The sequence below is a fragment of the Solea senegalensis genome, linkage group LG1 (genome assembly GCF_019176455.1).
Source record: "Solea senegalensis isolate Sse05_10M linkage group LG1, IFAPA_SoseM_1, whole genome shotgun sequence".
Lineage (NCBI taxonomy): Eukaryota > Metazoa > Chordata > Actinopteri > Pleuronectiformes > Soleidae > Solea > Solea senegalensis.
The window spans coordinates 7,313,380-7,331,360 of NC_058021.1; the positions used below are offsets into that span (position 1 = coordinate 7,313,380).

Genomic DNA, 17,981 nt, shown 5'->3' on the forward strand with positions numbered 1-17,981 from the left:
AAAAACTGAAGAGTAGAAATTGTTTCGTTAGGAATTATGTGCATGATTCTCGGGTGGGAACAGGGTCTCTCGTGACTCATGAGATTAAAGTCAGAATTTAGACTTTTTCTCAGAATTCTGTTTGGTTTTTGTTGCTGTTAGAAACATTTATTAAGGATCCTAGTTTTGCTATTTCCTCACGCCATGTCTTTATGCTAAGCTAGCCAGGTGTTAGTAAGAAAGGTATACAATCCTCTTCTTTGACTCTCAGGCAGACTATATATGTCCCAAAATGCCTAACAGTTCCTTTAATTTGTAGACATTTATTGATACAGTATCAACCCAAGAGGAAGTAATGACAAATTTGAGTACTTTCAGTCATGGATCTCACACCGATAACCTCTGGGTCTATTTTCTCTCAAAGAGATGGAGCATCACGTGGTTGATGTTGGAGGGAAACCTCTAGCCAAGACCTCCATATTGCCTTTGAAAGACTGCCTGACCTATTATACTTGTGCTCTTTCCTCTTCCCACCTCACTCCTTTTCTTGTTCTCTTCATCAACCCATTCCTCTTCCACGCACCCTTTGTATTCCTGATCTCATTTAATTCCCTCGTTTGACGCCGCCCTCACTCCCCTGTGCTCTCATCATGCGTCACTCCCTTGTTGTATCTCTGTTCACATGCCTTTTATACGCCAACTCCTCGTCCTCTCCCTCCTCCCGTTCATCTCATTATTCTCTGCACCTCTTCACCTTGCCCACTACTTCTGTTCTGTAGTACATAGTGTTTGAGGCCGGACACGAACCCCTCCGTGGCCCCCAGTCAGAGGAGAGCGTTTATCAGGTACAAAGACAAGCATTGCCCCCCTTTTGTTCCTCCCTCTTGATACCCTGTCATAGATGATAATACTACAAACAACTTCACAGCACACTTTAAAGGTTACAAAGTGTAGATCTGATTGAAGCAGATCAAACTTATGTTTCTCGTTTGTTTGTAGCGATCTCCTCGAGATTCATTAGTGGAAAAAAGGCAATTTTTTTTTTCCACTTTTGATGTGCAGCAGTAGCTTCAGCTCTGGTGTGGGGTTGAAAAAAGTCGTACCCAAGAGGCTAATGTCAGTTTAACGATAACCATCATTGGATTAGATGCAGTTATTGCCTGTGGATCAATCTTGCATTTAAAGGCAATTTGAATCCAGCACTGAAAAACGTTATGTTGTTGCTGAGTTATACACATTTAATGGTTATTGCTTTGCAGTCGCTGAATAATAGTTCATGAAAATCTTCAAAATCTTAAATTAGAAAGGAGCCTTAATGTTTCAACGACAGGCTTATGTAGAATCTGAAATGGCTGTAGCAGAGGCAAAGTCTGGGTCTGGTTACTGTACGCCAGGCACCTTTTATGTATTCAAAACTTTGACCTTTTCAATTTAGGCAATTTTAAGGAGCAGCTTGGTCTCAGGTGATCTGTCATATGATTGAATCCTCCCTCCCCCGCTCCCGCTCCTCTGCCTACTGCTTCTGTGAGGGAGATTAATCACTTTGCTATGCCAGAATGAAACGAGATCAATAGACTTGGGCAAAACGTAACTAAAAAGCTAACCAGTCAGGGGAGACGTAGGAAAGGCGACCAGCAAGGTTAATAGCAACAGATAGTTTGGATAAATGTGGGAGAAAGAAAATACAAAGACGGCCAGAGCTGAAGCACCTTCTGTCAAATAAACAGAGACATACTTTTGTAGAACAACAAAAGGCTTATTTAATACTCGCAGAAGTAAATTGTTTGCAATCCATGTGGGATTGATTTTAACAGCACAGCTGTACAAATTTGCGTCATCCCACCGCACTGAACGATAAAATAACTTTATCAAAACAAATGGACTCAATCTAAATTGATGCTTTTTATATTCCAATGGACATGTTTCAGTTCCTGTTAAATATCCTGCCAATGAAAAGAAAAAAAAAGAAAAACTAAGAGAAATTGTGTTGCTCTGTTACTTATATTTGAATCGACCTCCAATCTAATGCAGGTCCCAACCAGTCAGCAGAAGGAAGGGATCTATGATGTCCCAAAACGCCATTTCATGACTGTAGGTGTTTTTATTTTTATTTTCTGTTACTTGTTTCTTTACTCTTCCACTTGCAAACCTCTCTTTAAGATCCTCCTGAAGTAAGTGCCTGAAGCCCCTTTTGACACTGTCCATTTGTAATCCTCTCAATTCAATGGTGAAATGTTACCACCAACAGACTCTAAAACATTCCAATGCCAAGGACAAGTCTGTGATGATGGTGATGATGAAACAAAGCTAAATTGGTCATGCAAAGCCTGCTCAAAGAGATAAGACTAACCGATTGTGTGACCAAGATCAGACGTGGCGGCAATTTCACAGAACATTAGAGAGGCGGGCTTCATATCCTAAATCCAATCCTGCACTGTGTCGGATGCATGTCGTATCCAGATGGTCGAGTTTGTTTGCTGGTCCCGTTTGACTAATTAAAAGGGAGGCTGCTCTGTCTTCCACTGAGGATAAGGATGAGAGGTTTGTAGGTGAGGTGGGTGTTGGGGTTGAGCTGCATGCAGTGAAGTCATGGCTACATAAAACCAAGGCCACCAAACACTCTGGCCCTTTCTCAATACTCAAGTATGCAAGTATGTACTTGCGTACTATATGCGTTCGGAAGTATGTACTTGAGAAGTACGCCTGGAGTACATACTTGCCAAGAATGGGAGTACACAAGTATGATTCTTCAATTGGAACAGCAGCGTACTTCCTTGTTCTACTGTCTGAATGGCGGGTGGCACCGAGTGCTTAAGCCTCATTATCGCCTACATATGAAATACTTTTAATAAATGCATATATATTGTTATTATTTTCACATTACAAATATTTAACTTCATTTATTAATTTATTCCTATTAAAATATACAATACAATGTGGAAACATATGTATACATATCAAATTATCAGGTCAAAGCGTTTACATTAAAAACAAAATAACACATCAGCAACAAATCTATTGATCACACCAAGCATGTAATGACAGCGACGTCTTAGCCAGCGGATCATTTCATCAGGACAGGCCGAAGTAACGCTGCTCTGCGCCGGGCACAGTGCGCGACGAGCTTCCGCAGAGGCGGAGCTGATCACCTCCAACAAACGTTGCTGCCAAACTATAAATACGTCATATCTTAATACACGAACCACATGTTTGAATTCTTAATGACTAATTTCTCACCTCAAATCATCTTAAAACTGTGTTCCGGGACACAGAAACATATTTATTTCAGATGAATATTTCCATTATCTGCTGCTATGTTCCGCCAAAATGTATTCTGGGATACATGGCCATCCCAAGTACGCTTAAGTCACCTCCGATGCATACTTGGTAAAAATGGGCGGAGCGAGAACGCTTCCGGGTTTGAGAACCGTCCTCGCTGTTCGCTTACTTGAGAATTGGAACAGAACTTGGACCAAGGCTGATGATGTTTTCACAAGTACAGGAGTACGCAAGTACGCACAAGTATGGATATTGAGAAACGGACTCTGTGTTAAGCTGTAACTTTATGAGTAGCATTTTTCTTTTGGTGTGATTTGGTTTGATCAGCAAACAACACAAGCGCATTATTATTTATTTTTATTTTAATTTCCCTCTGTCATCGAACTGTGGATATATCTCATCTCGCTTTGGTGGGTTTTATGAGTTCTTAACCATCATGTCGTTACCTCACTAGTACATCTCTCAAATCGCTTATGAAAAACATTTATTCAAGCCTATTTTGGCAGATATTCACCCGAATGGTTTTTCCATGCAACTTTTGAAAACAGCCCTAGCAAAGTACATATCTGCACTGTCAGTGTGTTTGTTGCTCAGCATATCAAGCAGATAAACTGTCCTGGCCCCCTCGCTATCTCACCCAAACAGCCCATGCCAGTATAAGTAGTAGCGCTTCCATATCTCCCAAGTGTTACTGCTTGTCTGTTCATTCAGTTGGAGCTTTTTTTGAGCGCCTCAAACTCCCTTGATGTGTGTCACTGCCTGCATGGGGGGGGGGTTACCTTTTTCCAAATTCTGACTCATCTGGTGCCCCTCGATGGATCTGAAGTTCTGCACAAACTGTGGGATTCTCTATGTCCCAGCTTCTTGGAGGACGACATATAAAGACCCTGTTTGCTGTGATTCCCCCCCATCTTTCCTACGTTGACCAGCAGGCAAAACTATCATTCTATTTATCTATTTATTGTTATAGTTGATATCAAAGCACTGTTGCCTTTAAAATTTGCTATATATTAACCTTCGTATGTGTCTTTGTAAAACAAACTACCATTAGAACCTGTACGGCTTAACAGGAGCAGGTAATTGTAAAGCACCTGTTCGTTTATAGCTGTAGCTGAATTAGTTTAACAACCATAACAACAACAACATAAGTGGTGGGAATTGGAAGACGTTTTTAAAGAGACACCTAAAAACAGTCCACAAGCTAAAGTTAGCAGCTAAATTAAACCGTCGACTGATTTGGATGTTATTCTAGCCACAACTCGAGGCACCATGGCTAATCTAGAGCAGTGGGTGAACGACCATCTCCATAGCATCTTGGGCTTGAGTGACAGATATGTGTCTCAGTTCATGATTGGCACTGCACGGAAAGCACAGACAGCTCAATATTTTGTGACTCGCCTTGAGCAGACAGGCGTAATTGATGTTGACCACAGTGTGATTGCCTTTGCACAAGAGCTTTTTGACCAGATTCCGGACAAGCTGGTTGTTGAGAACGATCCCGGGCGATTGAACGTGAAGCCATTGAAATGGAGAGGAAGAATCGGACATACACGTTACTGGAAGACAGCGACAGTGATGGGGACGCTGTGCAGGACAAACGGAAAGGGAAAAGGAGAAGAAAGGACAGAGGAGACAGTGAGTCGTCTCTTAAGGATGAAGTACCTAAAAGAGGCAGTTCATCCCAGTCCATGAGGAAAGAGGAAGAATGGGAGAAGGAAGAGTGCGAATGATTGCAGGACATCGAAGAAAGAGATGCTTTTGCTGAGCGAGTGAGACAGAAAGACAAAGAAAAGACACGCAGAGAGGACTGACAAAAAGACCTACAAGGAGGCTCAGAAGAGGCTGAAGGAGGAGTACCTCTTCACTACAGACGAGCTAACAGAGAGGGAGAAAAGAGACTTGGATTACAAACGCACCCTTCGAGACCTGGCTAAAGATTACAAGAAGGCTGGAGCCAAGGGACAGGAGGAGAGAAAGAACGGATACTACATGCCAGAAGAGAAGAGAGGAGGTGCCCCAGAGAGACCTGGAGCTGGAGGAAATTCCCATGGAGTTAGGAGGAGAACAAGGTCGTTGGGAGGAAGACGGGCTGAAGAGGGCCTCCCTCAGCTTTGGGGCAAAGAAAGAACGAGAGCAAAGGATGAGGCGGGAGCAGGAGAAATACCAGCTGGAGGAGGATCCGATGATCAGCTTTGTCAGCACTGCCATCACTATGAAGGGAACAAGGACAAAAAAGGATCAAGAGGAACTGGTTCTGTCTTAGATGGAGCTGCGGAAAAAGTCCCTGCAGGGGGTCAGACGCAGCCTTCCCATCTTTCCTTACAGAGAAGACCTGCTTGCTGCTATTCACCAGCACCAGATCCTGATCATTGAAGGGAACACAGGCTCTGGAAAAACCACCCAGATCCCACAGTACCTCCTTGAAGACGGCTTCACTCAAGGTGGCATGAAGATTGGATGCACACAGCCGCGCCGAGTGGCAGCCATGTCTGTTGTAGCCAGAGTGGCACAGGAAATGCGTGTCAAGCTTGGCAATGAGGTTGGATACAGCATTTGCGTTGAGGACTGCACGTCAGAAAAAACGACACGACAGATGGCATGCTGCTGCAAGAGTTTGTTACTGAGCCTCATCATGTGGTTATCATCGATGAGGCCCATGAGCGAATGCTTCACACAGACATCCTGTTTGGTTTGATAAAGGACATTGCCAGGTTCAGACCAGACTTGAAGGTGCTGGTGGCCAGTGCCACCTTCGACACTGAACGCTTCTCCTGCTTTTTCGACGACGCACCTGTCTTTAGGATTCCTGGCAGGAGGTTCCCTACTGACATCTTCTACACTAAAGCTCCAGAGGCAGACTATCTGGAAGCGTGTGTGGTTTCAGTTCTACTCCTCCTGGGGCCCGTAAAATGGTGGTGGCTACCAACATAGCAGAAACCTCACTGACCATAGATTTATTATCTATTGATCTATGGGCATCAATGACCTCATCCACTTCGACTTAGTGGACCCTCCATTTCATGAGACGCTGGTGTTGGCACTGGAGCAGTTTTTACGCCTTGGGAGCCCTCAATCACCTGGGGGAGCTCACCAAGCTTGGTCGAAGGATGGCTGAGTTATCTGTGGACCCCATACTGAGCAAGATGATACTGGCCTCTGAGCAGTACAAATGCTCAGAGGAGGTGTTGACAATAGCAGCCATGCTGTCTGTGAACAAAGCTATTTTCTACCGACCCAAGGTCGAGCAACTTCTCTTCTCGGTGGTGCTACGAAAACTTAATCCAGTTTCGCTCCATGAAAAGGGCATGGGATGTCCGGGGCCAGCTGGAGGGCCTGATGAGTCGTATTGAGGTGGAGGTGGTCAGCTCCCAGGGAGACAGTGTGCCTATTCACAAGGCGGTGACAGCAGGATATTTCTAGACAGTGAAGCGTCAGCGGACTGTCTACATTCACCCCAGCAGCTCTCTGTTTAAGGAGCACCCTCGCTGGCTCATCGACCACGAGCTGGTCTTCACCACCAAAAGAGTTCATGAGACAGTTGATTGAGATAGAGAGTGGCTGGTTGCTTGAAGTGGTTCCTCACTACTACAAAAGCAAGGAGATTGACGACAGCAGCAGCAGTATGATGCCCCACAAGCAGGGTAAAACCAAAGAGGAGCTAGGCTGGTGAGAGGACTACCCACATAAGCTGTGGCTACTCACTATTTGTTGTTAGTGTACACTGTTGCCTTTTGCCATTACTTACGATGAAACTGTATAAAAACTTTTTTAACTGCTATCTAACTAGCACTATCTGTGTGTGTGAGAAGTAAATCTTCAGAAAGACACTCAAGTTGTACCCGCCGTACTTGTTCTGGTTGAGAACTTGTCCTTCCAGAAGGGATTATTGGGTTGAAAGGATCAGTCAGTAAAAATTTGGACATTGACTATGATGCGCTTGTGTATGTTTATTTGTAGCATGCAAATCCTGTGTGTTCCGTCTGCTTCTGTGCTTTTACTGTGATCCATTGTCTGCTTGTGCATGGCCCCCAGAGACATTTCATGCAACTTAGCCATCCCATAGTCTCTTTCATAGCTGCATCCCCTCTCCTTGAAGTAGCGTGAATGGATCACAGAGGGGACCAGAGCAGGGGTCACGTCTGCCTATAGGTTGAGGTGGCCTCATTGTCTCGGTTGGGTGGTTCCAGTAGCTTCTTCTTTCATGCATCTGATGAAATAAACACACACCTCTTTATATGAATCTGCTCACAGACTAGAACCAGAATGATAAAGCAGCCCGGGCTCTCAAGGGTGCCTCTCTTGATTGGCAGACATAAGAATATCTAATCAGAGTCTGCTTTATGGGCCTGAATAGCCTTTTTACCCACTCAATCATAGCAAACCATGAAAGATTCATTTTAGATCAATTTTCTAATAATGCAACAAGGGATAGTTGTTTCTTGCCATCCACAGCACAGACTGCTTTTGTGATTATATTTCACTCCCCACACCTCCCCACCCTTGCAACCACCGTACACTATTTGTAGATGAATACAAGGTTTTTATAACTGTGCAAATCTCATTGTGCTGATGTATCACTAGACTCTCCCCCTCTCTCTCTCTTTCTCTCTTTCTTTCTTTCTCTCTCTCTCTCTCATCCCTTCATCTAACTCGCAGAATATTAACCACTTTGATCTTTTCGGCGACATGTCCACTCCTCCCTCGGTGAGTGCCGCCCCGTTTCAAGTTTGCAAAGTTGACACGAGATGGAGATAGTGTGGTCACATTTTGTTGGCAATGTGTCAGCACAGCAGCCATTTTGAAATGTTGAGCAGCAAAATCACGACGCCTCGGCTCAGTCCATGTAAGTCAGGACAGTGTGACGGTGAACTTAAATGGAACAAGATTAATTAGATTTAATTGTGATTTTGCTGTTGTGATGTTTCAAAATGTCTGCTGTGGTTAACAAGCTACATGAACTTAATGCTTTAACGTACGTCTCACCAAAGGTTTTACAACCATTTAGTTTTGTTTAACTGCTTAGTTACAGTAACTTTTCACTGACTTTGATGGTGGTGACCTTACTGTGTGTGTGCTTCGCCTCCTAGATGCCTCCGTCTCCTGCCAACACACTGGATCCAAGCAGGAGCAGTCGCCAGCAACAACACACTCCAGCTGAGATGTACGCGCCGTTCAGCCCCACCTCCGTGCCATCAGGTATGTACGGCTCAAGGAGTGCTGCAAATTACTGCCATGCTCCTCGGGTGTTGTCTTGAAACACTCCGAGAAGGAAGGAGTCCCTGTTACTTTAATAATACAAAAAACGGCTTTGTAGTCTGTGTGTAGATGCCCTGTCTTGGTTTTGTTCTGTTTCCATTTTGCCGTTCTTTTGTAGCAGGAAGTAGAAGCGATGGAATCAATGTGCAGAAAAACAGTGTTAAAAACCAAAATGGGAGTTGCCATTCTGCTAAAATGAAGTGTATGCATTGCATTTGTAGTTAATTGGCTGCATTATTCAGTACCAGCAGTGCAGTTTAAGTACGTGAGAGGGCCCACAATGGCTCACACACACACACACACACACACACACACATTTACAAGTGGAGTCTAAGAAAAGGAAACTGTATTTTTAAGTTTTACAGTCGATGGTGGTGGACAAGTTGATGTAGAGATTAAAAAAAAAAGGAAACAATATCAAGTGCACTGGAAACAGATTCAGTGAATAAAGGATGATGTTGACGTGACTCAAATGTCCCTCCTGATTCCACATTTCACTGCACTGGGAAAAAAAGGAAACGTCGGAACAATGAATAAGAAGATGTATGTGTGGATAGTTAAGCAAACCATAATGTTCCTCGACTTGGTGCAAGATGCAAATGTTATTACAATAATAGATGGAATAGAACCGGCAATTAAATTTTTGTTCATCAATTTGGTGTCTTTTTATACTTATGTATTGACATACCTTTGCTCCACCTACTTCTAAATAATAATAATTGTCCTTCCTTACTTAATTGCCCTTATAAACAATTTCCTTTCCATCTCTTTTTTTTAACCTCCAGGTTATATGACAATGGGCCCAGTGCAGGCAGCCCAGTGGGCACAGCAGCCATTTCCTGCTCAGGCTCAGACTCTGGCCTTCCCCGTGCAGGGGCCCCTCCAGGTGGCTCAGGTCCTTCCTGGTGGTCAACCGCTCATCTGGAGCCAGGCCAACATTTTCCCCACCACTCAGCAACAGTGGGCGGCCATGGCGGCGTATATGCCAGCCCAGACTGTTGGCGTGGGGGGCCATGCCATCCCAGCTGCCATGCTCCAAGGCCTGGTTCCTATTACTACCATGTGTCCCCAAGCCTGCGACCTGTCAGCCCCGTCCTCGGCCATCACCAGCCCCCAGCACACGGCCGACCCCGCGCTGCTCCAGAAGCAGCTGAGCCTGGCTAAAGAGGGCCTCGCCATGGACTCGGATGCGGGCGAGGGCCCCTCGTCATCGGGAGCCGGAGCAGCAGGTGTGGGATCAGGTATCACCTCAGCAGTGGTGAGCAGGTGTGGGACTCCAGGCCTCATGAGTGTACCAGACACACTGGCCTGCAGCCAGCTGCTGTCACCTTCATCTGCTACAACCCAGGAAGAAGAGGGGAGCTGTAGTGACCTTGATCTCTCGAGGATGACCTTGAGCCCAGGCACATCAACATCACCGTCCACTGAATCTCGTAAGTTCCTATTTATTCCTATTTACTTGCCAGTGTCTATGCCACTTGCATGAAGAGTGTTTTTCGGAGCATAATTTGTGATCAGAAAAGAGCAAACAGTAACATAATTGCTTTAAAAAGAGGCGGAGTATAGTTTGTCGTAAGACAAAACTGGAATTGAATGCAACTTTGGGGAAAAGACTGCAGATGAATAATAAAATACAGTAAATGAAGCTGCAGCTCTGTTGGTTCAGTCACGGCCTATATGATTTTGTTTGCATGTGATGATCATTTATGAATGGAATAAATTGAAAAGTCAAGTTCATAAAGTAACGTTCTTTGCATTAATTTGACTTATAATATTCACTGCATTAAGTTGTTTGAGTTTGTTTTGCCATGTTGTGTTTAATGTTGTTACAAATAATGCGGTATTGAATGTACTGACATGAGATAATATGGTTCATGGTCCCCAGAGGATGAATAGAAATGACTTTGGTGACCCCACGACCTTTCATTCAGCGACCGCTGATCGCTGAATGCAGTGGAATATCTTGTATAAAAAATATAAATGTATAAAATGGACTCATCTGATTCCCTGATTATGTTTGTGATCCTCTGTCCTCTCCTCTCTGTCCTCTGCCAGCAGCTTGACATTTGTGGTTTTGAGTGTTTGTACTGCACACATTCTGCACAGGATGACTCGTGTAATATCTGTGATCCCCTAATATTTTCCACCAGGCATGTAATGATGTCTGGAATAAAAAGTAATATTATGGAGTAATAATACCATCTTATTTCTAGACTAATCACCAACTAACAGATTGTTATTAACAATAACAAAGGATGGAATTCAGCTTTCTAATATGTTGAGTCACAAGCATTTTCATGTGAAGGAACATTGATGGTAACCTTTAGTAATTCTCATTAACAAGCTATTACCTGGACTTTAATTTGAAAATAACATGGGATGACTCTGACAGTATGTCCCTATTACCACACTACCATTACCAGTGTTATTACCAGGCTGGGAATTGCATTAGAAATAAAATATTTCATCATAATAAAATTGGTTAATACTTAATACCCGCTACTTTTGCTTAAACTCTTAATCTTTCAGGAATATTCACAGATTCACGTACAGTGTTTTTTTGCTTAGCAGCGATGGCTTTTCTCGCTCCCTCTCCTTCTCCTGCTCTCTCTTGTGTTCCCTCTGTCTCCTGTAGCTATAAAGATAGTTAGCCTGTCCTCTATAGTCCTTTCTCTCCCCCCTTTCTGACCCCCACCTCTCCTCTGTCCCTCTTTTTTTCCTTTCACCCCAACCGGTCGAGGCAGATGGCTGCGCATCTTCTGTCAGAGATGTCCTCCTGTTAAAAAAAAAGGGATTTTTTTTTCTCACATACACAATGTCACGTTCAATAAAAGGTCGTCTTCATGTTAATAGTCTTAATGTATCCTACTGTTTTTCAATAATGCATGTACCGAATGTCCTCACAGCGTCCACTCCAGCCCCTCAGCAAAGCTGCTCTTCTGACTGCCCGCCATCCCAGGCCAGCGACCCCCCCACAGATCACTCGCCGACAGATCCAGAGGACAACCCCAGCAACACCAAGGAGGTACACGTTGGGTGACCGCTGACCCCTCGCTCACACGTTCATGGATTTGCCTTAACGACTGACAGTCGCCGACACACAGCTCCATAATCTGTTTTTGTCATATGGATGATTGGCTCTCAGATTTGTCACTTTTAATTACATTTTCATGTGATTAATATGACTGAGTAGGATTGATTTTAGCAGCTTTTTTTTTTTCAGAAAATGTCAAGGCAATTAAGTGTGAAAGGTCAAATATGATTTAAGTGTTGATTAGATCATATATAAGAAGGTAAAATTGTGTCTTCAAGGTGATTATAGTTGCTGGTATTCAGCTAAAAGATAAACCATTTCATAGCTCTCTCTCTCTTGTCGTCGTCGTCTTGTTTAGGGCTCTGTTGATGGAAGGTCGGTGTCTCCGGTGCTCAGTGAAGCTCCTGATCCTACACAGGATCCAGCCTGTTTACAGGACGACAGCTAGAGAACAACAAACTGAGTGAGCATTTCATAGTTCCCTCTCGTCTGATTTTGCACGACCCTCTTCACATTGTGGCATTTTCTGTCTTTTTATCTCCAGTGTCCAACTCCCTCCCTCACCCTCTCATTGTTTCCTGGCACCTTTCTCTACTTATTTATTTTTTATTTATTCAGCTCCTCCATTTTTTTTTTTTTTTTTTGCTGCCAAATGGAGACTAGTTCTGATTTAGTTCAACGCCTCTAACCCCTCTGTGAGGCACACTATCGCCCCTCAGTGGTCAGATTTGTAAGTGCACTATTTTTATTTTCTCAGGGAATGGAAGCTTTCAAGGCCAAGACAGAAGCTGAAAGAGAGAAAAAGAAGAGACATGAGTGGCATCTCTCACAGACTTTGCTCTGTTTTTCCAACCTTTAAAGGATATTTTGGCAGGTCTGTAATAAGCTGGTGATCCAAGGATTTGCTTTTCCTCCAGAGGCCACACACTGCACTGTACTCCTCATCAGCATGACAACCAGACTTTGGCTTGATTGTCCAATCAAAAACCCTATCAACCAGAAAGTGACCTTTTTATCTTTGACCGAAACCTGCAACAGGAAGCGACTGCGTCCTCCTGTGGTGGATTTATATCTGTGAGGATACATTAAAAGGCTATGGTGACACACACACACACACACACGCACACAGAGATGATGCAAATTGTTTTTTTTGGGAACGATATCGAGGAGCAGCATTCCGACTGTGCGTGGTTGACCTTCAGTTTTGTCGACTGCCACCAGCAGAGACTGTGCGTAGCAGATGGATTTGCCAAATATCCTCATCGTGTTGCTCCGCCTCTCGTCCATTTGCATGAACAGACTTAACGTGGATTCAGCTGTGAGCAAAACCTCCTCTCTGCAGCTTCCTCTTACAGTACAGATCAAGAAATATGGATTTTCTTTTTCTTATTTTTTAAAAGCTGTGAATTCATCGTGGATGGCGTTTGAGCCGTTAAGGATACCGGAGTGACTCGGAGGCATCCGTGTCAAAATCAAATTTGCCAAACATCTATTTTGTAAATAAGAAACCTCCCAGTCCCTGAACCTGAGCCTCTGTGCCATAACATAACTCTCTGGCTCTTCGATGCCAACTACCTGTGTTTCTCTCAAGCAATGTCCTAAACCAGCACCTCTAATTTTAACATCTTTTTACATTTGTTTTCGCTTCTTTTTTTACATATATATATATATATAATGTCCTTGTTTCCAGTTGGTTTGTGAGCTATGAAGTGTGAATATGTGTTACATGGTCATTCAAAAAAAGCCTGCATCACTCATCATGACCACGAGAAATGACGAGGTTTGAAATGACGAGGTTTGAACCATCACGGACTATTTTTGTTTTGAGATAATCTTACATTTACTAAAAGTCACATTGTTCCGCTCGAATAAATTCAGCAGAATGAACCCACTTTGTTACGACTTGGGTTAATAGCAACCACCACAGAGACAGTAGATAACATTTCATGGCCTTATTAGGTTTGTTTTTTTGTTGCCCACTCACTGTTTCTTCTTTCCAGGTCCGTGTTTGTCAATGGTGAAACATACAGGGCGACTTTACATGTAATATGAACAAAAGAAATATCACTATTAACTGCTAGACTTATCAATAACAAATGGTAGCCTAACTGTACCCCCACCCCAGCCCACCCCGACCCCCACTCGTGTAAGAAAAATAAGAAATAGTCCAAAAATATTTTGTAAATTTTATTTATGGAAATATGAATTGTCAAAAAGGGACTTTTGTATGTCTATGACTTCCCCATACACTGTACCCATCCCACTGTTCAGTCACGAATAAAATATCATGTGATTCCCACTTTGGTGCTCTGGTCTCTGTACTGTACAAAGCCACAGGAGCAGCATATTTCACATAAATATGTCTGAAATCCTATGTAGAGTCGTGTGAATATGGATGAATATGTGGTGACATTTCAATACAGAAACAATATGACGTGACAATGTTAAAATGATGTGTATACCATCTTGTTTCGATAGTAATCACCAAGTAATAGTGACTGGAAGTTGGATTACGTTAGAATTAAAAAGGTTTTACCATAATATTAACTACAAAATGCAACTGGATTTACCAGTGTACCTTCTGCAGTGAGTTATTAAGTTAGTACAGTATTAGTATATCATGTTGCTCTTTGCTTCATTAGTAAACTACATCTGAGTCATGAAATTGTGTCATGCAATAAAGTCCAGGTCAAGGGTGAACAAAGTTGAAAGGTCACGAATGTACAAACATGACTCAGCTGATATGACCACACAAGCTTCATGACGGGAATTCACTTGATGGCAAAAACACTGTGTTTCCAGCACAGTAACGTCATTAAAAGGTAGGATTTTTACTTTTAATTGGAATTTCATCACCTACAATAAAACTGCTAGGTTATAATTATATACATATATACATATATATGTACATATACTGTATATATATACATATATATATATATATATATATATATGTATATATATATATATATATATATATATATATATACATATATATATATGCCACGTAAAAGTAAATGATGTACCCTTCTCTGTAAGTGACGTCTGAACTCTTCTTGTGTCGCGAGTCTTAAGCCTTCTTGGTCCCTGAATGTCTGCGGCGTTGTGTATTCAGCTCCACCTCTCAGTCTAATGGCACCAATGAGTTCATATCCAGGCCGGTATTGATCAGTGTGTGTTTGCACAGAGAGACGAGCAATGTTTTCCCCTCATTCACAGTCAGTAACACACAACCATGTTTTCTACAGTCAACTTGCACCGCTGTCTACTCCGTGTTACTCTGAGCCTGGTGCTTATAAGGTATGGCTTTTATTTGTCTGTTTAATATCGTTGGATTGTCTGTTTAGGGACGGTCTTACTGTAAAAGACAAGTTTGAACACAAGTTTGGTGTAATGTTACTCTGAGACATTGAAAGTCATTTGGTAAGTAATTGACGTAAAACTCAACCCTGTGCCAAACTAAATGTCTGATTTAGCTCTAGCAAATCCTCCAAGGTGGTAAAAAAATGTTTATTACAGTCCCCTTTGTGTTGATTGTATATTCATGACATGTTACAGTGAAGCTGCCGTCACAACAGCAAGCAGCGAGGGGCCCAGTGTTCGTGAAGCTCGGTCAGTGGGAGGCCAAGTGGCAGCTCAGGCGTTGGACTGTGTTTTCTCAGAGTGGAGCGCCTGGTCACGCTGTGACACATGTCAGAAGAAGAGAGTAAGTATGATGATGATGCTTGACATGATGAAGGCGGACACTGGGGATGATACAGCTCCATTCCCCTGATCATCTGTGCAAAGCATCACCGGGCAACGTGCTTTTGCTTCAACGTGGTCGCGAAGGAAGGAGCGGTTTTAATGGATTTCAGTTCATCACTGGTCACCGTTACGTGAACAGACGTTCATCTGCGAATAAGAGACAATAAAAGAGAGACTGAGAAGCTGTTATTTCATTGGGGAAAATACAGTTGAATTAAAGGCAATCAGCCATAGCTGACAGTTTTAAATCATCAACATCTAAATACATCATGTATATTTAATATCCTTTATTTAACCAGGTAAGAAAAGTCTGAATGAGATTAAAATCACAAATAAACAATAAAAATCAATTAGAGCAACTTCTTTCATCATTTTCTCTGTCCTATAAATGAATAATTTGTACAAGAAGCAGATAATAAAACAGGAATTACAGTATGTATTCAAATATGTTAATAAATAAACAGCCTTCCCTGTTGTTTTCCCATGTACAAAGCCAGCTGCTGGTCATCTTATATCTTATATATACAGTATACAAAATATACACCTATTAGTAAATGTGTAGCACAAAACCAAGTCCTAGGTGGAGTAGAATGGATCTCATATACATATATGGCCCACACATCACACAATTTGATGTAATCCGATTAGATTAGATCAGAGCAGATTGACACAAAGTCAAAATTCTACATTCAACATTTTGTCCCTAATGAGATGTAAGCCCTGTAAGACCTTCAGTGACGACAAAGCTCTCACTTGAGTGCTGCGTCTCATCCACTTTACAAGGAGGGAGATGAATAACCTTGACACGACAAAGTGAAAACACACCACTAATGTGATTTTGTGTTGTTATCATTCCCTGAAGCACTTTTCAAGCTCTTCCTGCCCCTCTGTAAGGCACTGGTTGAACCCTCTGCTGTGCTTCTCTGACTGTTTATGTGCTTGCTCCTCTGCACCTCCCAGTACCGCTTTGCTAAGCTCGATCAGCCGTCTCAGTTTGGAGGGGAGCCGTGCAATTTTCACGACAGGGAGGAGGAGGCGTGTAGTGTTCCGGACCGCTACACCTGCGACAGTGTTCCTCTCTGTGAGGGGTTCCTCTGCACCCAAACAGGTAAATCTTACACCTGCCGACATGTGGCGTACTTTGAGTTCTAGGTTACGCTGCCACACAGATAATGACTCACGTCAGACAGCCGAACATTCAGAATATTCTCTGCCTTATGTTAATCAGAAAATGTCTACTTTCTTTAATGTCAACAATGAGAGCTCAAAAACAAAAAGAAAGTAAAAACAGACATTTTCATCCCAAACGCTGAACATTCAATCAAGTTACCATGGTGATGTGGATTAATGGAGAGCCTGTTTTGTTTGATGATAAACTGTACCAGATTATAGCTCAGAGCTAACGTGCAGCTACAGTCCCTTGGCAGTTTAAAAAACAAACAGCAACAATAACATTTTCACCACAAATAAATGCAAATCAGACTAAAGCCTTTGTCCTCACGACCTCTAAATCTTGCTAATAAAACATGTTACTAACTCTCTTTTTCAAATTTGTACAAAAAGCAACAATGTGTTGGTTTTGTGATGGAATGTTTCTTGGCCAGTTGTCGTGACATTGTGACGTCTGACCAGCTGTTTCTCAGTGACCCCCATAAATCTGCTGTTGGCTCAAGCTGCACATTTCGCAGATAGAGCAGCACAGAACAGTCGTGTTGATGTTCTAATCCAAGAAGAAGAGAATAAGGACACATTGTTGAAATGCCGTCTGTTTCTTTGCCCTCCTCCAGGCCGCTGCATTCACAGAACTCTGCAGTGCAATGGAGAGGACGACTGCGGGGACATGTCAGATGAAGTCGGCTGTAAGAAGGTGCCCAAGCCCTGCAGGCAGGAAGCTGAGGAGTACTGGGGAATTGAAAACCTCGCCAAAGGGTGAGTCCAATTCCCGTTAGTCTACATGTACACAAGTCCAAAAATAGCTCAGCCTATCATTGTCAGTCTCTATTCTTTCAGGATCAACATCTTGAACAGTAACCTGGAGGGACTGGTCCTTGATAACAGATACTACGCTGGCAGCTGCCTGCCCCATTACATCCAGGACGTCAGCTTCAGGAAGCCTCACAACTTACAACAATACACTCTACAGGTGGAAAGTCCCAACGGTCACAACATTTGATTGAAAATGAGCCTGAATTGTCAACTGGATAAGAATTGTTTTTGATTTATTACATTAATTATAGCTATATATTTAAAACGCTGTGCAGGAATCATCAAGCAGTGGGTTTTTCTGGACCTGGCAACAGAAAAGTCTGTCTGATTGATGTAGTTCATAAGAGAGATCCTCTTATTGATCGTTTCAAATCTGAGCTAAATGTTCTGTATCTTACTTGATCGACTTTTTAAGTTTTGATGGTGTTACTGATTGTATCAAAGGGTCAATTCACCTCTCCTCATCCACAGACAAAGGGCTCGTATGATTTTAATCTGCAGTCTTTTGAGTCATACTCTGACTACATGGACTACACACTGAAAGAGCGCATGACCCAGACCACTGTCTCCATTGGCTTTGCCATCCCTGGTGTGTTTGAATTTGGCTTCAACTACAATAAAGCCAAAACCACCAAATCCATTCAGAAGATTCGCCGTGCCTCTGGCAGGGTGAGATTATTTGTTGTAGTTTTTTTTATTA

General features: G+C 42.7%; 1 protein-coding gene and 1 pseudogene across 1 annotated transcript in view; both read left to right on the forward strand.

Moving 5' to 3' along the window:
* Window positions 1-17,981, forward strand: part of LOC122781797 — a 55,380-nt gene that overhangs the window by 34,463 nt on the left and 2,936 nt on the right. Inside the window, exons 8-20 of the mRNA XM_044045818.1 lie at window positions 759-824; window positions 2,011-2,070; window positions 7,915-7,962; window positions 8,346-8,454; window positions 9,300-9,947; window positions 11,421-11,539; window positions 11,907-11,991; window positions 14,773-14,848; window positions 15,107-15,254; window positions 16,256-16,403; window positions 17,083-17,224; window positions 17,306-17,438; window positions 17,753-17,950. Coding sequence (XP_043901753.1) covers window positions 759-824; window positions 2,011-2,070; window positions 7,915-7,962; window positions 8,346-8,454; window positions 9,300-9,947; window positions 11,421-11,539; window positions 11,907-11,991; window positions 14,773-14,848; window positions 15,107-15,254; window positions 16,256-16,403; window positions 17,083-17,224; window positions 17,306-17,438; window positions 17,753-17,950 — 1,980 coding nt within the window. The remainder of the gene's footprint in view (window positions 1-758; window positions 825-2,010; window positions 2,071-7,914; window positions 7,963-8,345; window positions 8,455-9,299; window positions 9,948-11,420; window positions 11,540-11,906; window positions 11,992-14,772; window positions 14,849-15,106; window positions 15,255-16,255; window positions 16,404-17,082; window positions 17,225-17,305; window positions 17,439-17,752; window positions 17,951-17,981) is intronic.
* LOC122767994 lies at window positions 4,400-7,935 on the forward strand (annotated as a pseudogene).